At 48.9% G+C, this 26,258-nt stretch overlaps 11 protein-coding genes across 11 annotated transcripts; 7 read left to right on the forward strand and 4 right to left on the reverse strand.

The window, feature by feature from the left end:
* Positions 1–109: 109 nt before the first annotated feature.
* FTJAE_6521 (integral membrane protein PTH11) lies at positions 110–1,306 on the reverse strand (the record flags this gene model as incomplete). The annotated part of the gene is made up of 4 exons (XM_037353142.1): positions 110–438; positions 485–552; positions 599–978; positions 1,025–1,306. The coding sequence occupies 4 exons, from the start codon at positions 1,304–1,306 to the stop codon at positions 110–112; spliced, it is 1,059 nt and encodes a 352-aa protein (XP_037206374.1).
* A 972-nt stretch (positions 1,307–2,278) lies between these two features.
* On the forward strand, positions 2,279–3,320 carry FTJAE_6522 (15-hydroxyprostaglandin dehydrogenase; the record flags this gene model as incomplete). Its single annotated transcript, XM_037353143.1, has 3 exons — positions 2,279–2,333; positions 2,390–2,967; positions 3,024–3,320. 3 exons carry the CDS (start codon positions 2,279–2,281, stop codon positions 3,318–3,320), a joined length of 930 nt encoding a protein of 309 aa, XP_037206375.1.
* A 377-nt stretch (positions 3,321–3,697) lies between these two features.
* Positions 3,698–5,176, forward strand: FTJAE_6523 (secretory lipase; the record flags this gene model as incomplete). The annotated part of the gene is made up of 1 exon (XM_037353144.1): positions 3,698–5,176. One exon carries the CDS (start codon positions 3,698–3,700, stop codon positions 5,174–5,176), a length of 1,479 nt encoding a protein of 492 aa, XP_037206376.1.
* Positions 5,177–5,994: 818 nt separating this feature from the next.
* Positions 5,995–6,381, forward strand: FTJAE_6524 (transcription factor; the record flags this gene model as incomplete). The annotated part of the gene is made up of 1 exon (XM_037353145.1): positions 5,995–6,381. One exon carries the CDS (start codon positions 5,995–5,997, stop codon positions 6,379–6,381), a length of 387 nt encoding a protein of 128 aa, XP_037206377.1.
* Positions 6,382–6,593: 212 nt separating this feature from the next.
* Positions 6,594–11,798, reverse strand: FTJAE_6525 (TRI13-cytochrome P450; the record flags this gene model as incomplete). The annotated part of the gene is made up of 10 exons (XM_037353146.1): positions 6,594–7,721; positions 7,769–8,330; positions 8,507–8,900; positions 9,250–9,370; positions 9,436–9,483; positions 9,537–9,614; positions 9,791–9,860; positions 10,004–10,683; positions 10,732–11,274; positions 11,322–11,798. 10 exons carry the CDS (start codon positions 11,796–11,798, stop codon positions 6,594–6,596), a joined length of 4,101 nt encoding a protein of 1,366 aa, XP_037206378.1.
* An 833-nt stretch (positions 11,799–12,631) lies between these two features.
* Positions 12,632–14,218, reverse strand: FTJAE_6526 (uncharacterized protein; the record flags this gene model as incomplete). The annotated part of the gene is made up of 1 exon (XM_037353147.1): positions 12,632–14,218. One exon carries the CDS (start codon positions 14,216–14,218, stop codon positions 12,632–12,634), a length of 1,587 nt encoding a protein of 528 aa, XP_037206379.1.
* A 1,221-nt stretch (positions 14,219–15,439) lies between these two features.
* FTJAE_6527 (beta-glucosidase) lies at positions 15,440–17,949 on the forward strand (the record flags this gene model as incomplete). The annotated part of the gene is made up of 6 exons (XM_037353148.1): positions 15,440–15,530; positions 15,586–15,897; positions 15,944–16,101; positions 16,146–16,540; positions 16,586–16,988; positions 17,035–17,949. 6 exons carry the CDS (start codon positions 15,440–15,442, stop codon positions 17,947–17,949), a joined length of 2,274 nt encoding a protein of 757 aa, XP_037206380.1.
* A 51-nt stretch (positions 17,950–18,000) lies between these two features.
* FTJAE_6528 (transcriptional regulatory) lies at positions 18,001–19,269 on the reverse strand (the record flags this gene model as incomplete). Its single annotated transcript, XM_037353149.1, has 3 exons — positions 18,001–18,384; positions 18,434–18,749; positions 18,797–19,269. The coding sequence occupies 3 exons, from the start codon at positions 19,267–19,269 to the stop codon at positions 18,001–18,003; spliced, it is 1,173 nt and encodes a 390-aa protein (XP_037206381.1).
* A 1,276-nt stretch (positions 19,270–20,545) lies between these two features.
* Positions 20,546–21,942, forward strand: FTJAE_6529 (amidohydrolase; the record flags this gene model as incomplete). Its single annotated transcript, XM_037353150.1, has 4 exons — positions 20,546–20,629; positions 20,681–21,462; positions 21,515–21,645; positions 21,695–21,942. The coding sequence occupies 4 exons, from the start codon at positions 20,546–20,548 to the stop codon at positions 21,940–21,942; spliced, it is 1,245 nt and encodes a 414-aa protein (XP_037206382.1).
* Positions 21,943–22,613: 671 nt separating this feature from the next.
* On the forward strand, positions 22,614–24,476 carry FTJAE_6530 (allantoate permease; the record flags this gene model as incomplete). Its single annotated transcript, XM_037353152.1, has 8 exons — positions 22,614–22,771; positions 22,821–22,914; positions 22,964–23,070; positions 23,136–23,394; positions 23,455–23,718; positions 23,767–23,933; positions 23,980–24,214; positions 24,279–24,476. The coding sequence occupies 8 exons, from the start codon at positions 22,614–22,616 to the stop codon at positions 24,474–24,476; spliced, it is 1,482 nt and encodes a 493-aa protein (XP_037206383.1).
* A 590-nt stretch (positions 24,477–25,066) lies between these two features.
* FTJAE_6531 (lysozyme) lies at positions 25,067–25,954 on the forward strand (the record flags this gene model as incomplete). The annotated part of the gene is made up of 3 exons (XM_037353153.1): positions 25,067–25,418; positions 25,472–25,602; positions 25,661–25,954. 3 exons carry the CDS (start codon positions 25,067–25,069, stop codon positions 25,952–25,954), a joined length of 777 nt encoding a protein of 258 aa, XP_037206384.1.
* Positions 25,955–26,258: the final 304 nt, after the last annotated feature.

Below are 26,258 nucleotides of genomic sequence, written 5' to 3' on the forward strand. Positions count from 1 at the left end.
GAATGCATGCCTACGACTTGGGTTTTGAAGGGTAACAGTTAAGTATGTTCATGATATATGAATAAGTGCATGTTATTTACCTGTTTTTGTATTGTCGAGATTTCAGTAACTAATATCGAGACGGAGGATTCTCTATGACAGATGTCTGCTCAAACTCTTTTGTGACTCTGATTATCTGCCTTGTGCTCTCATCGTCCCTATCGCTCTCTCGATCTTCTCCCGCAGCAACCGTTGCTCTGACGTCCCCGTCATAGATCGGATGATGCTTCCCACGAACCTGGCCAATGGTGACGAGATTGATATCGTCGGTCCCTCTGGCGTATGAACTGTCGTCTTTCCGCAGAGCTTTGAAGAGCTTTCGGAGCATGGGCATTGATCCGGCGATGATACCGAGACTGCACTCCACAATCGTCCAAAGGATGATATTGCCGATGCCGTCTGAATAGGTTAGTCAAAAGTATGATACCTGTGTAGATGAACTTACGGAGTTGGTTCGAAGGTTGAGAATATGCAGGTGAGTATGGAAGGCGAATAATAGTTGCCACTGATGCCCTGCCATGTGTTAGTGAGAGTCTCCACGTACCAGGTCGAGACCTACAATGCGCCAATGCCCATAACCACGTTCGCCATGATCTTTAAAGTCCTGTGCATCTGGACATTCCAAAGAATGATCACTGGCAGTATAGCGACAGACCAGTCGACCACGATATTGATCCCCGACACAACGTATGTCAGTACTGAGAGTATACCCTGATCCATACATGTTCCTGTGGTAGAATCCCAAGATGCACTGAGGGGTCTGCACCTGACTAGGCCGATGATTCCTGCGACCAGTGTAATGAGAACAGTCAAAGTTATCAATCCCCAGAGAAAAATCTTTATTCTCCTGTTATCTGTGACACGTAAAAGCTGAGCGCAGATGGATATCTTGATGAACAAAGAGTTGCTGATATAGAAGATCTGCCAAAAGGTCACAGCCTAAAACACGGTCAGAAGTGGCACGACGAAAATCTGGAAAATGTACCTTGAAACCCTCCATCACCATAGCTGCGTTGAGCTTGGAGTCTCGCGTCCCAATGCCGGTGAAACTGCCCCAGATGACGACTCCATTGTGAACCAAGTTGAGAGTCGCTCCAATGCACATGAGCCAATCCTCAAGTCCAAAACAGTGATGCGTCACTCTGACCCATATTCTCAAGCCGACAACAACGATGATCATTGCCGTGAATATGATGGCGGTAGCGAGAAGAGCTGCAGCAAGACCAGTTGGTTTGACTGCGTGCCATGCTTCCGAAGCCTCTGCCATAACAGGCAGGTATGATGACGCGAAAAACAATCCGAAAAAGAGAGTCGTTGAATGTTGAGTAAGTTGGGCTACAGTAGTACTTAGCTAGATGGCTCATGTCCGCGAGTAATTACCGTGGTCGGTTGGATGACCAACCGTGTCGAGCTTTAGCCAAAATGCTGACAGTTATGCACCGGAAGACAAGCATCAGCTTCCGATGCCAGGAATTAAAGTTCACTAGCTTGTAGAACCAACAGAAGGGGAATGAGAGAAGAGACACCAAGACAGCCATAGCTCGAATCTAGTCATAAGCCATAATTCCTTTCTGCCGCGTCTTGAAGGACCATACACTCTGCGAGAAACTACTAAATGATCCTAAATTAGACCGTATTCAAGCCCAAAGTTAATGTTACCATCTCCAGACTGAACCTGAACAGATCTAGAACCCTTGCACGCCGCGATTCCTTGGCCGCTGCATCGGGGTTAGCTGTTTCCCGGGGCCAACGCGAGGGAGTATCCGAAGTGGGCTAATCTAATCTGGGCGGATTTGTGCACGAATGATTGAGTACTTCGTAACAGGGAATTTATGCGAGCGTCAGGGGAGTGCATGAGATACTGTGTGTGGCGTGATGATATGATCTTGCTGACAAGCAACACACAATTAGTCAGTCTTCCATGAGCGCTCGGAAGTTCATCAAGGAGAAATCCTGGGAGCAAGAGTGTAATGCAACGTAGTCATCTTCGAAATCCCGATGAAATTAGCCTCAGAGCCCGCGTTGAAGATAGATCCCAATCAAGCGCCAGACCGATTGTGATGGGGTTTCAAACGTGCAGCTTTAGAATACCAGGGTCCAATGGTCCACGAGCTGAACTCAAGGGTAATGAGGGGTTTAACAAGGATAGAAATAAAGCACGTCCCTCGATAACAGGGAGTCTTCTTTGCTTTTGCCCCTCCATTGTTACCTGTTTTCGCCTGACACTGAGTTGATCAATATGTCCGCCTACGACGTCAAGGGCAAGAATGGCATTGTAACTGGCGCAGGTTCTGGTATGCCATATCATCTCGTCCATTACTTGCGGGGTGGTCAGTTAACCGAGTCATAGGTATTTGCCTTGCCTTCACCCAGCAGCTTCTTGAGAACGGGTGCTCCGTTGTGATAGCTGATCTCAAGCTCCGCCCCGAAGCAGAGGAGCTCATCAACAAATGGGCCACCACTGAGGGCGGCAAGCCCACTGTCCACTTTCACAAAACTGATGTTAGTGACTGGGCTCAGCTCTCATCTCTATGGGACATAGCGCTTGAGAAGCTTGGCCAGGTCGACATCGTCTGCAACGGCGCTGGCATTTATGAACCCCCATCAAGCACCTTCTGGAACCCTCCCGGAGTCTCTTCTCTAGCTGAGGATAAGGCCGACGGTAATCCGGGTGTTTACAACACCTTTGCCGTGAATGCACTGGGTCCTATCAGATTGGCACAGATTGCTATGGACTACTGGCTGCAGAACCGTAACGTGCAAGGCAACCTCCTCTGGGTCGCCAGCTGTGGAGGATACATGCACTCCCTACAGACGCCCCTTTACTTCGCTAGCAAAGCGGCCATCGTCAGTTTCGTCAAATCGCTGTCGACGGTCCGAAAACGATTCGGCATTCGAAACGCAGCCGTCTGTCCAGGTGCCGTGCACGTGAGTCTTTTCACCATGAAGCTTACCTGTAAGGCCTTCGCTGACTATCTATTCAGACGCCCATCTTTCATCCAGAGTATTGCCGTGACAGAATGCCACCGACGACTTTGGGACTCACCGCAGAACAATGCGCAAATATCATGTTCCAGGTACTCACCGAAGAGAAATACGGTGATGGAAATATCGTTGAGACGGCTCTTATCGGGAATAGAGAGAGCAATTCGGTCAATGTGCGAGAGGTTCCTATGGAAGCGCTATATCCTACTGTAGTCGCTGAAGGGTCACATGATGGTCTTTATGAGGGAGAGGAGAAGTTGGCCAAGCAGCTTGCAGAGAAAGGAATGAGAGAATGAGATGATACATCCTTGAGATAAATAAGACAACGACCTTTTCTCTGAACATTTGATGCTGACTGTGTCATGGCCGTTAGTGATATGCTTATTGTTGACAGCTGATTACGCTTACGCTTGGCTTTGGCTAATTGCGGATCTGAGGCGGGTTCTGTGCGGACTTTATGCGGATTCAAGGGTCATATTACTAGAGTTTGTCAGCATGGGTATGACTTAGACGAACATCTCGTTACATTCGAGATCCTTTGATGAGAACATGACGTTATTGGGTCGCTGATTTGTCATACCAGAATGGGAACCATAAGATAAAGATGTTGCTTACGCTCAGTAGTTCAACCATTCCTCTTGTTTGCATCAGATCTCAAAAATGAACAGTCGAAATGAAATCTTCAATCTTCTCGCTACTTCTTTCAGCCGCATTCTTAGGAGCCGCTCAAGCCCAAGGCCTTCCTCCAGCTTTACCGTTCTCGACAGGCTTTAATTCTTCGTTTTCCCTGTCCGCTGCCCAGATCAAGGAAGCCAACATCTCGGAAACTGTAGCAGACAGTATCAATACCGTCATGAATTTCCATCAATCTAGTCTTGCGAATGGTGGTCCAAAACAAGATGACTTCTACACTCTCCCTGAAAAGCCAACCGATCTTCGAGCTGGTCAAGTCCTCAAGGTGCAGGAAGTAACAGACCCAGCACCATTCTCAATTGCGCCTGGATCCTCCCTGAGCAGAATCCTCTATACCACTCGTAACTTCAACGGAACGATTATCCCAGCCAGTGCTTATATCCTCTGGCCGTTTCTGCCCCGTCAATTCAAGACCAACGGCAAAGCCGCCGCGGTTCTTTGGGCCCATGGAACGTCGGGCTACTTCATTGACTCCGCGCCTTCGGCTCACCGTGGCCTCTACTACGAGAACGTGGTCCCTTTGTCACTTGCGCAAGAAGGCTATGCTGTTGTTGCGCCGGACTTTGCGGGTCTCGGAGTGGACAAGTCATGGGATGGGAGTGAAATTCCGCATCAGTACTTTGCTACTCCTGCTGGTGCCCAAGACACTCTCTTTGCAATGGAAGCTGCGCTTGAGGCATTCAGCAACCGCCTTAGTGGGAAGTTTGCCATCATGGGCCATAGCCAGGGCGGTGGGATTGCTTGGGGTGCAGCGGAGGCGCTAGCCAAAGGGAGAGATACAAGTGGTAGAAAGGCTTTCGGGGAGCTCTTGAAGGGCTATGTGGGCACCATCTCGATTGCACCCGTCACAAAGCCGTTGACTACTCCTGGACTCTTCAGCAGCTACAGTGCATCCATAGCTCTGTCGAGCATATTCACTGACTTCAAGCCCAGCCAATGGTTGACCCCACTGGGTGTCGTGAGACAGAAGCTGATGAAGCGGATCGGAGGGAGCGTTGCAACTGGACAGCAGCTATTCTTCACTGAATCGCAAAGCGTTTTTGAGAAACCGGACTGGTTTAGTTCGTCTTATCATGCCGCTGCCTTTGACAAGCTCGGGACTGTCGGAGATAAGCCTTTCGCGGGTCCTCTTTTGGTGATTCAGGGTACCGAGGATGTCTTCATCGCAGCCACGACTACCAACAAAACTGTCACGGATACCGCAAGCCTGTACCCTAAGAGCTCTCTGAGTTATATGTACGTCGATAAGTTCGGTCATACTCCAATCATCTCAGGTGTCCGAAGCCTCTGGATGGCTTGGCTCAACGACAGATTCCAGGGCAAGAAGCAGCCAAGAGGACTTCAGAGAACATTTATCCGAGGCTGGCTGGGCGATGATAAGCATTTCTTCGGAAGCAATGGCTATCTTCAGTGGAGTGGAGCACCAGAGTATACCTACCAGAACCCTGGGGCAGTCTAGCTTAAGATATCATTCGGGTAGATATCGAGACCAGCTACGTAAATAAACAATACTGCTGAGCCGCCTTTTCCTGATTCGTCTGTAAGTCATTATGCTAGAGATATTATCACGCGTAGTAGGAACACAAGTGCGTCAAGTTCGAAGCTAGCTGGCTAGTAAACTGATTGTGCTTTTGCCACCATGGCATTACGAGACTCCCCGACTCTTTTAATTTCCACGGAAATCTGAGCCTGGAAACTCGCGCTCTCACCGCTACGTGGCTTCGCGTCGCATTATTCCAGAGTTGTGTATATGAGCAATTGTAGGTGGTATCTAGTACATTTGCCTCATGTGAAACCTGATTGCTAACATAAGTAGACTCTGCCCGGCAGCCCTGGCCCGCGGGACGGCTGAGATAGCCGAGCGAGCACGGCTGTTGGCGCACGAATGCCACCAGATGGAGGTAGAGGCTAAAGAGAGCCGAGAATTAGTTATTGCCTCACTCGAAAAGATGAAAACATCACCCTTGGCCGACATATATGTCAAGAGTGATGAGGTCCAGCTCTTATCGACCTTGACGCTTATATATCAGTCGATCCCCGCACCGGAAGGGTCAAGAAGCAGAATCTCCTACGAGTGCATTGAGACGGCGAGAAGGGCGACATATGCGCATTTGGAGTGTATTGCATCATTACAGAACGATGCCTTCGCCAGGACGAGCTATATCCATCGGTGAGATTATGCAGGTTATGAGCCCTTTTTTACGCGTCAGAAACAGCTAATATTACGGAGCAATCTGGTGCTGACACCATTCGCTCCTTTCTTCATCCTCTTTTGCTATGTCATCGAGACGCTCGCGCCGGAGGACCTCGAGCTTTTACAAGTACATCTATCCAATGATGCGACAATGCTTCAGAGTTCACGGCGAAGCTGGCAAAGCTTTGTCGTGGATAAGCGACGTTGCGGCTTTGTATGTTGAGGCCAAGTCACACCAGCAAGAAGATGCCATGGAGGACATCGGAGGCGAGTTCGATACCTATCTTAGCCAACTCGGATTTTTGTCAGTGGCAAATCAAGCAGCAGACACCAACGTGGGAACGGACAACATGCCTGTATTTGCCGAAGAAGCTCAGGTGACGGATCGGATGTCTGGCAGCCGGAATTGGTTTGGATTGTTGGATTATGATGTATCACAAATAGGCGAGCATGATCAGCAACCGATGTGACGAATTGAAGAGAATCCATCAAGTCTAGAAGGCCGGAGTCAGGATGTACTACCTAAAGACTAGTTCAATTACGCACGATCACATCTGATGGACAATTCGGGATCCCATCTAATAACTATCTTCTGTTTTGATTACTGTCGTTATGTTTGACAAACGATGTTCTAATCCGCGGGACTGGGATGACTACATAGTACCTGTCGCTAAGCTCAACCCTACGAAGCATCTTCCTGGCTGTCTCTTGTCAAATCAATATAGTCATTCTCATCTTGACCTGCGCCCTGAGCTTTACTATTCTCGCCATCATTTTCCATAAGAGGATGTAGAGAATATGGTAGGCCAAGTTGCCGCCCAGGAGATCGTCCCCGCGTTCCAAGTGATAATGGACCAGTGACGACTGGTAATCTAGAAGGTGTTGTTCCCTTGGAGATCTCTCGTGATACTTCTCCATCTGAAGAAGTTGAAAGCGTAGACAAAACCGTGGAGAACAGTGTTGAGGGACTCGCCTTTGGGGTAACTTGGCCCCCAGGAGTAGATGGAGTTTCTCGTCCATCTCTGTTGGGGCTATGAAATGGGCGATCCGCGTTCGGTCCCAATGACTGGACTTGCGCATCCTTTGAGACAACCCGTGCCGAGCTATTGAAAGAAAACTCATACGTCGAAGGTAAGGCATCTGTAGCATTTGATTGAGGAGCCGCAAGAGCCACAAAGGATGTCGTTTGGACTGAAGCTGAAGAATCTTGTGACGGCCTGTAGTCGGAGTCGTTCGGGTCATCGATGTCAAGTGGCAAGTATTGGCTGGTTTGGCGTGACCCGAAAATGGACTCTTGATGATCAGAACCGCAGTCAGAGTGCGCTTGGGATCGGGAGTTCTCTTCCCCTCGGGAACTATACTGCTTCCCGGGTGCCAGTCCCCCCATGGACAACCCCTCTAATTTCTGAGATACGACTCTATCAACTTCACTGGCTATCAATTCCTTCTCTAACGAGTAGATTTGGTGCATCATTAGGCCTAGAAGTAAAGGAGTCACCTTCTTATTGGCCATGCCATCAAGCTCCATGGTAGCTTGGTCATCTAGCAGGCCTTGGACTAGCGGGACAATAGCTCGTCGCTGCTCAATTGTCTTCTCGCGGCGTTTCTTTGACAGAAAGAACGCCGAATTATGGCCTGAACTTTCGCTGACAGTTGATTCATCGAAAACATATTGCCATTGTTCGATGTACGAAGCCATCAAAGGCTTAAAAGCTCGTGCGGCCCAGGTATGCGCGTTATCAAGGATCATTTGAAACATAACAATATCAGCAAGCTTGGTCATCTCGCCGCTCCAAATAACGCGCATGATCTCAATTCAAGTTAGCTAAGAGAAGCCAAATCGACAGATAGACTTACATGTCCCTCTTTGCGTCTCTTCACTATTTCCTCTGTAGTCTCTCGGTGGCAGCACGGAGCGTCGAAATCTGTAGCATAATACATAATCCACACTTTGACGCTAGGCCCAATAGTGGTGATGACGGGTATGGGGGGAATATGCGCATGTTTGGGTAGTTTCACAGCAAACTGAGCTGTGTGCCTGATCAAACTAATCGCGCATGCTGCAGCATTAGCGGCCTGGCAACACACGTCTCTCACGGGCCCGTCGTCCTGCGTCTCTTTCTTATATTCAACTACAAGCCAAGGATAACATTTGAGGTTGGCTTCCAGTGGTGGCTTTTCAAAAACGTGGGAAGGTGCTGGTTCGAGGCCGAATCCATGTAATCTCTTAAGCGTTGACCATGTAAACGGTTCCATAGCAGATGTCTCTTGAGCCCTGTTCCACTGTCTAGCATTGGGGTCTACCACAGTAGGAATCCCGGCTGGATGACGGTTGTGATAAATGGGAAAGAAGAAAGCGTGGTCTGGTTGAGGACTACTGAGGATCTTGAATGGCGCTATTCCGGCCTTCTCATCTTTTCTAAAGAGGTCCCAGCGCCTATTGGTCTCTCTTGACGATCAAGTTAGCTTCCTAGTGAATAAAATAGAAACATAAGTCTGCATACCTCTTAACTGCGTCATGATAATATTTATTATATGACACGCTTGAGTTTTCCGTCAGCTCTAATTCCCAACTGGATTTTATAATAACTTTACCGTCTAGTATCATCTTTAGATAATAAAAGAGAATCGTCTAGTCTCTCAAAAAAGTGCTTTGCGTAGAAAGCCTGCCACTCGTCCTCTTTGTAGCCACCGTTAACGAGACTGTGCGACTTGCTCAAGGTCTTCTGCGCCTCAACTAGGGCAGGATCTGGATTCGCGCCATCTAGTAAAGGCTTCAGCTTATCATCAGAAATAAGCTCATTCTTATTGATCAAGCCTTCTCCATTGACTACACAAGAAAGGTCTGTGACTAATCTCCGTACGCGTTCTACGTGCGGAGGGAACACATTGACCGGGATCAAGGGTTTCTTTTCATCGTAGAAAATGTTCCTTCGGCCGAGTTCATATCGATCCCAAGTCATATTGCGGTAGAAACAGAGATGGTATACTGGTATGAGGGAATATAGATAGTGGAAACAGTTACGTGGGATAAAATCACGCAGCTATATATAGAGCAGCTAATCAGCCTACCCCTGGTACGTACAGCAAGAGATTCGGCGTCAATTCCGTTGCAGGAGCTTTCGCCTATCTTCCTGGGGTTTAGTCTTTTTTTTATTGTCTCTTTTATTTGCTCGCTTTGACCATATGTTGGCTGACCCCTACGACTTATCAACCAACTGCATAATATTGCGTTTCAGCTGTTGGCTAGTAAAGCCGGTAGGGTGTGAGATCGAGGGGTACTTCTACATGTAGAAGGTCCTTCGGTTGTGCGGGTCTCGGCAAAGCAAACCACTAACCCATAAAGTTGGCCGAGGCGCAGCTGGTAAACATCCTCTTTCTATACATAGCCAGGAAAAGGCTTTGGGCAAGTATGTAGGCAGTCTTAGCACCCCAGATCAAACAGGGGCCACCGAATTGCTTTAATATTACCAGTAGTGCTCGCTCTAAAGGCACCAGGTTTTCGTTGAGCAGCTTGAACTGACCTTATTATGGGTTTTGAGAAGCATGCAAAAGTTAAACATAGGGATTAACTAGTTAGCTGTGTGTCGAGGAAATGCTACAATCGACATGCCTACATACATACCCAAACCTTCATTGAGTGCAATTCCAAGACTTTTCGCCCAGTAGTGAGGCAAAGCCAGATGTCAATGTCGTGGAGCGACTGTTCACTACAGTTACGTACTTCTAATACTAATAAAAGCTATTGGAAAGAACGCCTTGGCCAAATCGGAACTAAAATACGGTGGTGGTGCTAGATCTACGTGCTTTTAAAAGTAGGACTAAAAGTTTCTCGGCCCAGTCTCAACATCAGTCTATCACGAAGCGAAGTATCCTCACTCCCAGACTGGAAATGGTGTTCGCACCCTTTCTCTCTTCTATAGAGAAGCTGATAAGAGGCGGATTAGTACTGAGGACAGTGACGATTAGCAAATAATCGTTGTTATATGTTTTGTACCACTGCGCTTTATCTGCACTTATAAAACTCCTATCGCAGTCTCCAACATGACAATACAATCTATATGGGATTACACCTTTGCCAATTTGACGTACACATTCTTCGGTGATCGCGTCAACGCGAGCATCTCATCCTCCGTCGCCAGCTCAGGTTTAATCGGCTCCAGCTTGAACACCCAGAAGAACAAAGTAATAAATATCTTTATCTCGATATAAGCGAGCTTCTTGCCAAAGCAGCCACGAGGCCCCAGTCCAAATGCCTGAGCCGGTCTCTTCTGCGGATCAAACACGGTCTCCTCCTCGCCCTTATCGTTGACACTTGTCGTCAGCCATCTTTCGGGAACGAATTGCGCTAGGTCTTCGTCATCAAAGAGCTGTGTCCTTTCCATGTGTGCTAAAGCAGCTTCGGACCTCTTGGTGGTGACGGGGATAGTGGGCATGACGACGCCTGGACCGTTGCCGAGAAACCCAACGGTTGTTCCTTTGGGGATGAATTTTCCCAGGATTTGGGTGTCGACTGTAGCTTGGCGGAGAGTGACGGGGGCGACGCGGGAGTGTCGAAGCATTTCCTCGGTGACGGCGTCGAGGTAGGGGATGTGAGCTTTGAGGATCTCCTCAGTTGTTGGGACACGGTTGTCCTTTTTGGCTTGAGGATGTGCGTTCACGATGGCTTCACGGAGGAGTAATTGCACACGTTGATTAGCAGTCATGTACTTCATTCCCCATCGGAGAACAGCGGATGTTGTTTCATGTCCGGCGACCAAGTATCCCATCAGCTTCAAACTGTCAGCAAAATCACTGCACATACCTAAATGGTCACATACCTCGCTCATAATTGTTTGACTTCGATAGTTCGGCTTCCGCCCTTCCTTCTCGGCAATTGCATCCTCTCTCGCAAGCATATTATCCAAAGCACAGCGTTGTGGCTGACCTGACTCTCTCCGTTCAATGCTCTTGGCAATCTCACGATCCCTCAATCTATCACGCCCCGCTCTTGCTCGTCGCATTTTGGGGGACAGATTGCGGTAGAGGAAGTGATGAATGGTGGGAAGAGGCGACCTCATTGAGAGACCGACACTGTCTGCAAGAGTGGTGAAGCAGCTCTGTTCTTCGTCGATAGAAACGTCCTCGAACTCGAAGAGGTCATCTTCTCCACCTGAAACGGTTTTCGTCTTGAGCTCTTCGAGTTGTCTGCCAATTTGTCCGTCTCCAGAGTCGATACCGAAGGAAGCACCGAGGATAATATCGAGTGCTGAGTTGTGGATGTCCTGGGCTATATCGAATGGTCTGCCGCCTGATAAGTCAAGCTTGCGGTCCCAAAGCTTGAGAAGAACACTGAACTTGTCGTGGATCTCTGGAGCCGAGGCCTATCCAAGTTAGCGAACGCTCTGATGCATATTAAGTGTCTTGTTACCTGATGAAGAAAATTTGGCGCCATCAAATCACGAATCAACTCCTTGTTCTTCTTGAACTTTGGGTCCGATGACTTCAATGTGATGTGATGGCCTGGTACAACGCCGTTGAACTGCTCCCATGTCACGTTACTTCTATCAAACTCCTTCAAGCGACGCATACAAATGTCTGATGACTCAAAGTAATCCGCAACGAAGACCCACGGTGCGCCGAAAGGTCTCATGAAGACCTGAACAATAGGCGATTGGTGCCGAGCAGGTTGCTGCGCCCACCATTCTCGACGATTGGGAGCATCCCTGAACTCGGGGATATCGCCCATGAAGGATTTGACCGCATTTTCGTTATACGGGATTCCGGGGATTGGCTTGGGGAGTAGCCAGCGTCGCAGAAGGTAAAGAGCACTGAGAATTGAGAAGCCTAGGGCTAAGGTGAAGTCTTTTGGAGCGCGCTCCGACAGCTCAATGAGACGAGACAACATGACGGCTGGTTGCAGAAGTAAGCAAAGCAAGTTTTACTGGGTGTAACAGGTCTTTATACACTTCGCCCGCCGCACAATTCGTAAGGTAGCAGTAAACTTTAATCCGAGAGGGAATTGCCGAAGTTGCTGGGATCTTGCATGTCCATTAAATGCCATCTTATTGGTCCATCGCAGCATACTTCCGCAAACTCATTAGTGGAGGCACAAGGCTTGCGGGGTTGCGCGATGTCATCTTTTAGCGGCTTGAAGCGTCAAATATTCGTTGATTTGGTCGGCAAGTTCAGTATCCCGCAGGATAGATCTAACCCACTCTGTCAAAATACCTGATTGCTACGCTTTTGCAAACACGACACCAGCCAGGGCGTTCAAGACGAAAGCGAAAAGGATGAGGAACAGTCTCTAGAACAGGAAATTCCTTCGAGATGGTGTCACCGTCTGAGGTAAGCGGAGTTGACCACTGACATCAGAGTGGGCATTGCTGCTTATCTGCGCCGCATGAAACGTCACAGTATAGAGTTCAGGATGTTCCCGATAACCTCCCGCGGATGCCGACTACATGCCGACGTTGCCTTTGAATCACAGCGGGGCAATATCCCGATCATTTGCATCTTTTCTATTGGTAATAGTAGCCTCTCTCTCATTAAGTATCAATCTACGAGAGGATAGGAAAGTCGATCAATAAGGAAAACCGATCTCAGCCTGCACATTAGAAGGATTGACTTGAGTGTTGAGTCAAAGAAACGACGACAAAGTAGGTGCTGCAGGAAATGATTACATACCATAACAAAGAACGAAAGTATTAGAGAAGATATGGGAAACTTAACTTCGATCCGCTACGATAGCTCAAGCGACGAGGAAAACATATGGCTGAGTGAAAGAAAATCCATCAATGTTCGACGATATCTTACCCATCCGAGTGGCGACAGAATTTTCTTTTTCTGTTTGTATACTTTAAGAGGCTTTCTGTGATGTTTGTGAGGTCGCCGAGCATCTCCCTCCCTTTCTGACCTTCTCTGCTGCCGTTGCTGGGCTTCTTCTTCTTCTCGTTCTAATCTCCTCTGCTGCTCCCGTCGTCTTCGTCGTCGGCTGTCTCGTCCACGTCTGGCCTTATCGCTGCTCTCTCTTGGGTGTCGATTGACACTGTTGAGGAGTCGCTGTGGATATAAAACCACGGTTTCTTCTGCTTCTGGCGCTGCTGGAGGTGCCACTGGCATCACTGGTGTCTCGATATCTTGTGGTGTCGTGGAATCTTGTCCGGTCGTGATACCTCCCATCTCGACATCGGTGGTTGGAACCTCAATTCCAGCGTCTGCACTCCTGAGTTGTGCCTCTTCTGGAGTTGCGTCATTGTTTTGCTCCTCTAGTTTCTCTGGAGGGCTATCTTGGCTTTGAGGTTGCTCGAGAGCGTTTCTGATCTTGTCGTTTTCTTGCCGGAGCCGCTCAACTTCCCGCTGTAACTCAGCGATCCGGTTTTCTTGATCAATCCGAGACGCTGGATCCTGTAGGGGCCTAACTCCTGGGGCCGGAGATGTTCGAACATCATCGGCCATCGTACTCTCTTTGCGGCTCTGTTCGAGTTGCTTTTCAAGTTTTTCTTCGTTGTCCTTGAGAGACAACTTCTCGTCCTCCAGTCTTTTTATGTCTTTGCCTGCTTCTCCAAGCTGATTAAAGAGTAACGTATTGCGGTCCTGAGCAGCGTCAATGTCTGCCTCGACCTCTTCACTCCAACCCGCCAATTTCTCAAACCTCTCTTTAAGCGATATGTTGCCTGGGTGCTCAATCAACTCCTTTCTTCTTGCGCATCGCTTTCTGCGAAGTTTCGCAGGAGTGACATTTTCTATTTTTGAAAGTTCATGCTCTGAGGGCTGGATTTCCGGTCCTGGTTGCGCGACTGAACGTAGACGCTGGGTAAGATCTCTCACCTGTTGTTCAGCATTTTCACGCTTGAGGTTCGCTTGATGGAGCGCCATCACCAGAGCGTGCACATTGTGCATAGGTGCAAAGCCAAAGTGCCATTCTCGAGAGGTCTCATAAATATCAAATAAAGTTTTGGGGACACTGAAAGCTCTCTTGAAATGTTCTGGTGCTTTTGGTAAGTCTGGCTCTGGTTCTTTGACTTCTTCGTCAGCAATGCTAACTTCCTGAACAGAGCTCGCAGAGCTGCTGTCAGGTGAGCATGATCGTGACGGCCCAGATGATGACTTTGATGAAGACACCGATGAAGTGCGTGAGTAACGTCGATGTCTTGATGGCGGTTCCAATGATGGTTTCGGTATCCCGGTAGGATATTGGCATGTCGAGGGACTCCCCAGTCGAATGCTATGTGATGATTGTCTAGCAGAATCTGCCAAGTGAGAGTTTTGTGCCGACGGGGCTTGGTCTGTGACCAAGCGGTATTTTGATGGACCAGCAGTAGCCATGGCGTATTACTTGGGACTTATTGACCATAGCATAGCATAGGCGACAGAGACTTGAATTTATATGAACTTTACACAGCTTGAAGGTACTTCAAAGAGCCTCAGATTAATCTCGATATGAACTCACCTAATTGGTCCACACAATTGTGTACACAGAGACTACATCAATGTGCTGCATTTTTAGGGGCCTCAAAATCGAGGGCGTTCGTCAGCAGACTCTTCTGGGCGAATAATGAGCAACTCAATCAGCCAACTACGTCTTACGTGCCATTCGCTTCGCGCTCAACGCCAAAACAGGGCGTGATGACAGCCTCGTTTTGGGAACAGAGAAGGGCAGGTCAGCTATAGACGGTTTACTGCGACGCTTGCATTTTGTAGACCGAAGAAAAGCGCGAGTTGCCCGTCCTTGTGTGACTGCAACCCCCACGATGCGAGTGTTGAGGCTTATATCAATCGCCAACAGCGGCTGGAAATATTGGGGACCATCTGGAAGCATTCAGACTTTCGAGACAGCCGGACATCGAGGTGCAGCAAAGTGCATCTACCATTGTTGTCAACGTGCCACGTCAATTTATAAGTGTCAGTCACGATGGTAAGCATTTGGAAGTAGTGTTGACGCTTGATCTAGATGATCCTGTGGAGCATTTAGCTCCCTTGTCGCGGCTGATTTGGCCTGACTTTATTATTACATATTATGTTGACCTACGTCAGTTCAATTGACATAAGATATTGATTTGAGATGGGTTTTTGATTGTAGACCAGTTGAGTACTTCTCAAAGTCAGCAAGAACAATGCGTGGCTAGTTCAATCAAGCTAACGAACCGCCGAGGGCAACGTTGCATCCGGTTAAACTAATAAATATAGCCAAAAGAAGTCAAGGAAAACCTCATTCAAGTATCTGACGATCTTGAATCAACAGTATGACAGACACACGTTCGTGGGGGACTATCACCCTCCGGGGCCCCGGATCACAACTCCAAAATCCATCGCAACATACCCTGTACTACCGGCTTACTCCCCGATTGGCTCCATTCCGCAAGCGGTGAACAACGGAGATTCCGCGACCCTCGTCCAATGACGTATTTACGGAGCCTGTCGGCTAATCACCGGCTTATTCGCTGTTCATGCGACAAAGCTCAGGTAACGCGATAAACTGATAAATACAAAGCAACAACACCTCCGCTCTTTGCCAAGATGAGGTTCTGTGAGGTAGTGCCAGACATGATGTGGTCGACCAAAATATTGTGTCTTGCGCTCCAAGTCACGTCTTCGTTCTCTCTCCCCGCTGAGATCCCGACTGAAGAGTATCCATCGCGTAAGATCCGCCTAGTAACTTTGACCCCTGATGGCGCTAAGCTAACCTTTGACAGCGCAAGGAACTGGCAAAGGAATTTGGAAAGATGCGTATGCAAAAGCGCAGCAATTTGTTGATCGATTGACGCTCGAGGAGAAAGTCAACGTCACGCGTGGTTTTGCGGCTGATAATGTTTGCGCTGGTAACACGGGTACAATTCCGCGTCTTGGATGGCCGGGTTTGTGTCTCCATGATGCGGGCAATGGAGTGAGAGCGACAGATTTTGTTAACTCGTATCCTTCTGCTTTGCATGTTGGGGCGAGTTGGGATAAGAACTTGACGTATCAGCGAGGGTATTATATGGGGAAGGAATTCAAGGCCAAAGGAGGTGAGTACATAAACCGAGGTGCACTTCTCATACTGATCATGGCCAGTGAACGTCCTTCTTGGTCCAAATGTTGGACCTTTGGGGAGAACACCGCTTGGTGGACGAAACTGGGAGGGCTTCTCGGTTGATCCGTATCTCACCGGCCAACTCAGCGCAGAGTCCATCATCGGGCATCAAGACGCCGGAGTCATCGCCAACGTCAAAGTCAGTTACCCCCTCCCATCCATCACCACCACTAACCTCCATAGCACTTCATCGCCAACGAGCAAGAAACCTATCGCCGCCCTTACTTTGGCATCGAAGCAGTATCCTCCAACGTCGACGACAAGACTCTTCACGAGTATTATCTCTGGCCCTTTGTTGACTCTGTAAGAGCAGGCGTAGCATCAGTGATGTGTTCATACAACCGCGTCAACGGAACATATGCCTGTGAGAACAGCAAGCTCATGAATGGACTTCTCAAGACTGAGCTTGCATTCGAGGGGTTTGTGTTGCTGGATTGGAATGCGCAGCATAATCTTGAGAGTGCGAATGCGGGCCTTGATATGGTCATGCCGATGGGCGGAAATTGGGGAGAGAATTTGACAATGGCTGTTAAGAATGGGACTGTCAAGGAGGATCGGGTTACGGATATGGCTACAAGGTGTGTAATCCCAAGTACAGAGTGAGTGTCTGCTAACAGTGGCAGAATTCTGGCTGCTTGGTACCTCGTTGGCCAAGACGTCGACTTTCCAACCCCCGGCATCGGAATGAAGAACCTTTCCCTTCCCCATGAACAAGTCGAAGCTCGCATTCCAGAATCGCGACCAACTTTACTGGAGGGCGCTATCGCGGGCCATGTTCTCGTCAAGAATGAAAATAACACCCTCCCCTTTGCTCAAAAGCCCAAGACGATCTCTGTCTTTGGATATGATGCCACCGTTGCCAAGACGAAGAATACGGATAATCTTTTCCAGTTGGGTTACACTTCCTCGCCCGAGATGGGTCAGGCTGTTCTTGGTACTGAAGAGCACTTTGATCAAGCTGCTAAGGGGGGAACGATTGTTTCGGGCGGTAGGGCGGCTGCTAACTCACCGCCATATATCAGCGATGTAAGTCTTCTCTCTTCCTTCGAAGAGGTCCACTAACGAAATACAGCCCCTCAGCGCGATTCAGCAAAGAGCCGCCAAGGATGGAACTTGGGTAAACTGGGACCTTTCATCCTCTAACCCCGACGTGAACGGCGCAACTGATGTCTGTCTTGTCTTCATCAACGCCATGGCGACAGAAGGTTGGGACCGCGATGGTCTTCACGACGACTTCAGCGACGCTCTGATCCTCAACGTGGCATCGAAATGCGCCAACACAGTCGTTACGATCCACGCAGCAGGTATTCGTCTGGTTGATCAGTGGATCGAACATCCCAACGTCACAGTAACTATCATCGCGCATCTTCCAGGTCAGGACAGTGGCGAGGCGCTTGTGAAACTTCTTTATGGCGAGGCAGATTTCTCAGGAAAGTTGCCGTATACCCTAGCCAAGAACGAGAGTGATTATACTCCTTACAAGCCATGCGGACTGGAAGAGGGGAGCAAGGATCCGCAGTGCGATTTTACTGAAGGCGTGTATCTTGACTATCGCTCCTTCGACGATCGGGATGTCACCCCAAGGTTTGAGTTTGGGTACGGCCTTAGCTACACCGAGTTCGAGTACTCTGACTTGATAGTCAAGGTTGCCGAGACAAGTGCTTCAGCTGCTGATGACGATCTCTGGAGTACGTTTGCTGCCGTTCAAGCCACCGTCTCCAACATCGGAAAGCGAGATGGTGAGGAAGTTGCTCAACTTTACGTCGCTATTCCGAACAGTCCACCCAAGCAGCTCCGAGGTTTTGAGAAAGTCAAGATCAGCAAGGGAGAATCTGTTGATATTCCATTTGAGCTCACAAGACGTGATTTGAGCGTTTGGGACGTCGTTAAGCAAGTTTGGACTCTTCAGTCAGGCAACTACACCATTTTCGTCGGCTCTAGCAGCCGCACCCTCCCGCTGAAGGAATCATTCAACGTAGAAGTTTAGAAGCCAAATCTATAAACTTTTAATTACAATATCCGTATAAGTAAAGACGAGTTACTGGGCTCCCTCATTATTAACACTTAGGCCCCCACATTGCTTAAGTATCAACCCCGGAACTCCAAACCTCGGTAGTAAAATCCTTGCTTTTGCAAGCTGCGTAGATAACCAAGCCTGATTCGTCTTGCTGAGTGCTACGGAGAGCGACCACATGAAACGGTAGACTTGACGGGGATCTTCTTCGAGGGCTTTTGTGGCGACGCTGAAGATGAATGATAGGGAGGGCTCGGGCTTGAAGGGTGTTTCGTTATAGGTGTCTAGGCTGGAGCAGAGGATCTGCAGTGCGTGAAAGTCGAGGGCGGCGGCGTAGACTGTCCACATGAGGCGCTTCCCTCCAGAGCTGGGGGTTTTTTTGGCGAGGAGGAGGATATCGGCGAATTCCTGTTGTCGTTAGTTATCTTACATGGATATATGGGATGAGCTGTCATACATCACCAAAGTTTTCAACATGCCGCCAGAGTTTCTTCAGATCGTCGTATCCACCGTCTGTCGTTGACCGTGCTAGTCTGAGAAGCTCAAGTTTAGATCCTTGACAGAGGTGATATAAGCGGAGAGGGCGATAATTCTCCATATCGTCGAGGAGTTCTGATATAGGATATTGTTCACCCCACATCTTGGGAAGAGCTGATCGAACGCTCAGGAAAAGGTGTTCATGTGAGATGTAATCGTGAGCGTCGCGTGATAAAAAGTCAAGACAGAACTGTCCACTGTTCATGTTGCCTGTCGCTGAGTCCGCGTCGAGGTATCTATATCTGTGAGTAGATAACACCGTTGTTACAGTCAGTGAACTCACAATGTATACAGCAGCATCGCCTGTGCAACGCACGGTAATTTCTTCCCGGTCGCCTGTCCATCATCTCGCAAATATGGCCCCAAAAACAACCGTATTCCATCGAGGTGCAGCAACGACGCTCCCGTAGTCTCCGAATCACAAGCCTCATATCTCAAGATCAGAAACCACATCGTAAACAGCGCATCCACATCACAGTCCTGCTCCGGCGTTTGACAAATCCGATCCAACAACGATGACAGATCTTTTAGCGCTTGTGTATAATGCACCGCCGCCGCAGCCGCAAGGCGACTCGCTCTCTCCAACGAGGCACTCGCATCAACCACCTCCTGCGCGATAAGAAGCTCCTTCGCTCGCAGTTCCATGTTCGCGACTGCGATGAAACTCCTCATCACGCCAGGATACACATTCGCGATGTTTGAATAGATGTACGAAAAGTTACTCCATTGCCAGAGCTTTCCATAACTCAACACCATAGTCGAATAAGGGATATATGCAAAAGCCGCTCTGTCCTGCTCACTCAGCTGCAGTGAATTCGCAAGCGGTATATGCGCCGCTGATAAATGCGACCGTGGAAAGTGAAAGTCATGACCGCTCGCCGGCGAAACAGGACTTCCAGAATCAAAACTCGCAGGCGATTCACTCGACGCCAGTAACCGCGGACTCCCATACGCAGGACTCTCAACTCTTTTCCCCCTTGCACTAAGTGCCTGGCCTGGTTCAAGCCATTCACACTTATTGGGACTGTTCTCACAGCGTTTGCAAACGGGTCTTTGCTCATCACACTTGACTTTTCGAATACGACATGTCAAACACCCTTGATGAATATTTTTGTTAGCAGCGATATCGGAAAGGATGTGGTGTTCCGGGCGTACCGTTTTTGGAACGCGCTTTTCGGCGATCTGCGATGGGGGAGGGCATGGCGGGCGGAGATATGACTCGGGAATACAGACGCGCTGGGAAGATAACATGGGATCGTGTATTGTGTAATTGTGATGCAACATGCAACTGAATCAGTTTTTTTTCTTCCCTTCGTCAGGGTGTTAAAGTCTAGGCTGCGGGGGAGATTGGGGCTGGGATTGGGATTGGGGAGAAATTTTGTGATAATGACTGCATGGGGGACATTCCCAAGGATGAGCGAGGGATGTCGGGAGGGGATACCGATGAATTGAGTTTGTGTTAGTACGGAAATAGCTAGTCTTGATTATTATTTCCAAGGTCTCTGCAGCTCACGTCGCATTGTCCACTCTATCATATCAGCTCTATAACCGTATATCCGAGTTGCGTAGTATCTAAGACCAGGTCCATCAACTCAAGCAACGTCGTTATCTCCTTCAGCAACAGAATCGGCATTATCAGGGTCATTACCAGCTTGTTGATCCTCCCCGAGAAAATCTTGTCCTCCGCCAGCCTCAACGGTGATAACACATTCCCAAGTTCTCATTGGATCCTTCGGCTAATTTAGTGGCCGTCGGTCGGTCAACGTTCCCCGTCGGAAAACTGCCACACAGACCCCCTGAAGCTCCCTGTAAGCTGCCCCAAAAACTAGCCGAAAATAGCCATATCGGGACACTATTTGTCTCGCGGAGTTTCCTGATTCATGCGAGCAACGGGCGTCATGAAATTCAGCTCGGATTGTGTCATGACCCGCATGAGCTAGAACCGCAGCTTCTTTCTTATAAGCTGGCCAAGCCCGGGGTAGTTTATTTCCTGGGGTACTCCGTGACTTCATTGTAATTCGAGCAGCGCAAGATGTCTTCCAACGAGCAGGTTTACGAAAATATCTCCAAGTCTGTAGCTCATCATGAGCAGGACTTGGCAGACATTTGCAAAAAGGTACACCGCACTACCTGGACAGCTTTGGGGGAACTTCACTAATGTTTCTAGATCCATGAGAACCCGGAGCTCAATTACAAAGAGTTCAAAGCCCACGACAACATCTGCGATCTTATGCACCGTCTCGGCTACAACGTCAAGCGCTCCGCCTACGGCATCCAAACCTCGTTCGAAGTCGAATCCGGCCAGAACGGCAAACTTATCGTCTTCAACGCAGAGTACGATGCGCTCCCCGGTCTAGGCCACGCCTGCGGCCACAATCTCATCGCAACAAGCTCCATCGCCGCATTCATTGCTACCGCCGAAACGATACGCTCCCTCAACATTCCCGGCCGCGTTCGCCTCCTCGGAACACCAGCTGAAGAAGGTGGCGGTGGAAAAGTCCACCTCATCAAAGCTGGTGCGTACGAGGGCGTAGATGCGTGTCTGATGGCTCATCCAACGGGGAGGCTGTCGCCGCAGGGAGAGAAGAATGTAGATGGTGTTTCGGCGGCGAGGTCCAGTGCAAGGAGGCAGATGAAAGTGGCTTTTACGGGGCAAAATGCACATGCGGGGAATACACCTTGGCATGGGAAGAACGCACTCGATGCGGTTGTTTCATCATATGTGAATATCTCTCTGCTAAGGCAGCAAATTCAGCCTACAGAGAGAATTCACGGTGTTATCAGAAGTGGAGGTGCTGAGCCGAATATTATTCCTGATTCAACGAATTTGGAGTATTATTTGAGAGCGGCTGGGGCTGATCAGATCAAAGAGCTTACAGGAAGGGTAGAGGCTTGTTTCAAGGCCGGGGCGATCGCTACGGGTTGTCAAGTGCAGTGCAGTTGCGAATCGTAAGTCAAGATTACTAGATGGGTTGCGAGAACTATACTAATGAACTCCCAGAGACCAAGACTACATGGAGCTTCGACCCAATATGTCCATGTCGAATGAGTTTACAAAACACATGGAAGCCTTTGGACGAGATTATATCGGAGATGCAAACCAACCACCAATGGGCGCATCAACAGACATGGGTAAGTCCGCTGCTACCTCCTCAATCCTCAGCTTTACTAACATTCCTAGGCAACGTTACATACTGTGTCCCGGGCATTCATCCCATGTTCGCCGTTGGGACAGAAGATCCTTTGGTGCAACCCCATACACCCAAGTTTGCAGAAGCAGCTGGAACAAGAGAAGCATTTGAGAGAGCATTAGATTGTGCAAAGGGATTGGCAGCTACGGCTTGCGAGATGCTGCTTCAGACAGAGTTGATGGATCAAGCGAGAGATGAGTTTAAGAGGGATGTTGAGCCGATTGGTTATAGACTTTAGATCACCTAGATCATGAGATAATGAAGCCTTGGTTATACTGTTATGTCATCTTAATTCCGTTGTTATCGAAGGGGGCATGATATCGCGTAGTAATTTCCTTTCAAGTCACTGCTGATACCATCCATGTGATAAGACCGCATATGCATGTCTCTGACAATGAAGATAATGCATTGTCATTATCTTCGCCGCGGAATCATCATGGCCAACTATCGGCGTACTAACTAACAACTACCAAATCTTCGCCTCCCCCCGCATTCCGGCGCTTCCCAAGGAGTCGGGTCCGTCACAACAGCACTATCATTTGCCGAGTCAACCAATCGGCAACGCTTAAACCTTTACTTGCCGACTCAACCAATGAGCGTCGAACGATATCCGAGCTGGAGAAACTAGCAGTACGGCTCTTTCAAACGGGTAGTGGAATGACTTCAATTTTTCAGGCGTGAATGGTATCTCTCTCCTTGATCAAAACGTCAGTGCTGAGATAGTATCCCCAGACTTATCTTGAGTTTATGCGGGGGTGGAGACTACTTGGGATCAAGAGATAAAGCCACTGGTCTAGATGCTCGCTTGGATATCTACTTAACTGGCTTGCAGTCCTCCCTTTTACCGTCAATCATCAACTCTTACTCTTTATTTTCTTATTTCAACACTTGCAAGAGATTTTTGACAGTATGGCTTCTGATAGAGAAGACAAGATCAACATTCCTGCTCAGGACCCTGATGCGAAGATGGGTGAGACGTTGAGTCTTCAGGGGTCGATGCAGGTTGCAGAGGAGGGAGTCGATAACCACTATAGGGGACGAAAGGTTTTGAGAAGGATTGATCTTTGGTAAGTTGACCTTCAACTAGAGATGAAGAGTTCTAACATTGGTGCCAAGCCTTATGCCCCTTCTGCTCGTGTCTTATACACTGCAGTTCCTTGACAAGCAGTCGCTTAACTTTTCTTCCATCATGGGCATCATCGACGACCTGGTCAGTATACATCGATCGAGACGTGCTTAATATCCACTGACAAAATCAGGATCTCGTTGGATCGAGATACAGCTGGTGCAGCAGCGCTTTCTACTTCGGCTACCTCGCCTTCAGCTACCCAGCGTCATGGCTGATGGTCCGTCTGCCTCTCGGCAAGTACCTCGCTGGATCAAGGCAAGCACTCTCCAATCTTACACCATTCTCCCACTAACATATCGCAGTCTCGCTTGGGCTATCATCCTCTGCTGCCACGCCACAGTCCAAACCTTCCCCGGTCTTCTCGTCGCTCGCTTCTTCCTTGGTGTAGCAGAGGCTTCCATCTCGCCTGGTTTCTCCCTCATCACTGGAATGTGGTATAAGCGTGAGGAACAGCCTTTCCGACACGGTATCTGGTTCTTGGGAAATGCCATTGCTACTTCATTTGGTGGTCTGTTGGCGTACGGTATTGCTCACATTGGCGGTGCTCTTGAGTCTTGGAGAGTGAGTCGGCACTTCGCTCCCATTTTAGTAAGAGTGACAAAGACTAACTCCTGATTGCAGTGGCTCTTTATCATCTTCGGTCTCATCACCCTCGTCTGGGCCATTGTACTAGCCATCTTCCTCCCTGACACTCCCGACAACGCCCGTTTCCTCGATCAACAACAGCGCATCGATGCCGTCGATCGTATCCGAAGTAACCAAACTGGCTTGAAGAACAACAGCTTCAAGTGGGAGCAGGTCCGCGAAGTTATCAAGGATCCCAATGTCCTGCTCTTGATGGTCTTCCAAGTTGCCTTTAGCATTCCCAACGGTGCACATACCACTGTGAGTGATCCCTGTACTCGACTGCAGCAATTATCTGACACCTTGTAGTTCAGTAGTCTTGTCATGGCGGGCTTCGGCTTCAGTCGTTTCCAGGTCTACCTCCTCAACATGCCCATGGGTGCCATTCTTGCTTTCTTCGCTCTCGGATCAACCTACCTTTGCAGTCGTTTTAGTGGCTACAGAACCATTATTGGCGCATGCCTCAGCCTGATCAGGTAAGCATCTCCGACCTCGTGTAACTTCACCATCTAACTGTAACAGTTTGGCCGGGTCGCTTCTCGTTCGTTACGGCCCCAACCAAGGAAGTCGACTCTTTGGACTGTGGATCTTTGTCGCGTTCGCTGCTGGTTTTCCTATTTCCTTGTCCATGGTCGCTTCCAACGTCGCTGGCTTTACTAAAAAGAGTGTCGCCGCCGCGATGATGTTTATGGCATATACCACCGGTAATATCATCGGTCCTTTTCTGTTCTTCGCCCGCGAGGCACCCGAATACTCGGTAAGTCAGCCAGTCACTTCCATCAAAGTGCCTATTTGGAACAAAGCTGACATCATGACTGTAGAGCGGTTTCTTGGCTACCACGATCTGCTTCGGCATTTCGACCGTCACTATGATCGTTCTTCGATTCGTGCTGATCGCCGAGAACAAGCGACGCGATAGGCTCCAGCAGACGAGCGCTGGCCTTCAGGACGATACGGAGCATCTCGAGATCTCCGATATCACTGATAGGAAGAACCTCAACTTCCGTTATGTTTACTAAACACGGCAAGGAGATGATATGGGACAGTCTCTCGTAGCTAGATAGTCAATATTTATATTATGAATCTGCAATCCATTTAGCAACTCTTGCTTCACATTCTTCACAAGCCCAGATCTCGTAATCAAGGCTCCAGACAGAGCGACTCATACACTATCACTCGATCTAACTCCTCTGCCGCAATGTCACATAGCATGAGGTGTTAATTTCAGAACTATACTTCGGACCGTATCCTCTAGACACAGGTCATTGTGCTCTACACGTGGCAACCCAAGGCTTACTGCATACACCTTGTCCTCATTGAGGTCCCAATGCGGCTAATAGACTTCGAGAAGAACGTTCGGGGTAGCACAAACATCTTTATTTCTGACTGTGCTTCCCGAAGATCCTTGTTTGTCCCTATGCTGAGAGATTGAGTAATCTCTCTTAGGTGCACAGTTTCTGGTCTCCTTTGAGCTTCTAGGGCTGCTGATCGCATGACCGACTGTCGGGCCTTTGCTAATGACTTTGGCAGTTCGTAATACTCAGCACTGAGCTATTTGGAGATCAACAACTCTTTGGTCTGTCATTTCCACGGTAATCACTAATTCACTATGAGACTTAACATTCTCGCTGCCCAATTTCTTGCAGCAGCTTCCAGTTTCGCCTTTCTTATCACAGATGAAGGTGTCAGATGCCGCAGCGGTCCTACAACGAGCCATGCTATCCAGCGACAATTCGCCAAGGGTACTGATGTGACCATTACCTGCCAGACCGAGGGCACTAACATCGAAGGGAACACCCTCTGGGACAAGACGACGTTCGGATGCTACGTGTCCGACTACTACGTCGCTACAGAATCAAGTGGGTACGTGACTTCGAAGTGCCGTTCGTGCGGACCGCCCAAGTCGAATGCGGCGACTGTCAATCTCATCGCCAGCTTCGAGGGCTTCAGGCCTGATGTTTGTGAGTAAATTCTGGCAGATAGTTGTTCCTTGGGCTAATGCTGATGATTTCAGACAACGATCCGACTGGAAATCCGACGGTAGGGTATGGTCATCTGTGTGACGCACCTCAATGCAGTGAAGTCAAGTATCCGATCCCACTTTCCGTTATGAATGGGAAGAAGCTACTAGCAGATGACATGAAGGTTTGCTCTCACTACTCGTATCAGGGCGCTTTATCACTGACCAAGTCTGCATCTGTAGGAGTTCGAAGTCTGTATCACAGCCATGCTGAACAGCAAAGCAAAGCTCAACAGGAACCAGTACGGCGCGCTCATAAGCTGGGCTTTCAACATGGGCTGCGGCAATGCTGAGTCGTCTACCCTCGTTGAGCGTCTGAATAACGGAGAGGATCCCAATACTGTGATCTCACAAGAACTTCCTCAGTGGGTGTATGCCAGTGGCCAGCGGCTTCCGGGCTTGGTTCGTCGACGGAATGCGGAGATTGAGTTGGCTCAGAAGCCGACACGCCGCAGAGCTTTGCCGAAGAGATGTTAAGTCCTTCAGTGATTATTTCAGGCTTATGTCGGTTGACGGATAACTTACGTCGGCTGAGCGCGCGGAGCTTGGGTTCATAGGAGGCGTGAGCATGAGCAAGATATTGAGATACGTGATTTGTTGCAGTTAATGCATCTCGTATTATCACGAAATCTCTCCAGAGCTAAACTTTGAACATGCATCATCCACCATCCCTTGCCCAATTGCAACCTGATAGCTCTCCGATTTCGTAGCAACCCATGGCATTAACATCCTATGCGCCTCAATTGTCACAATTCCATATACCTCCCAGGTGTCATCCCCC

This window comes from Fusarium tjaetaba, assembly GCF_013396195.1.
Source record: "Fusarium tjaetaba strain NRRL 66243 chromosome Unknown NRRL66243_c0000127, whole genome shotgun sequence".
NCBI classification, from domain to species: domain Eukaryota; kingdom Fungi; phylum Ascomycota; class Sordariomycetes; order Hypocreales; family Nectriaceae; genus Fusarium; species Fusarium tjaetaba.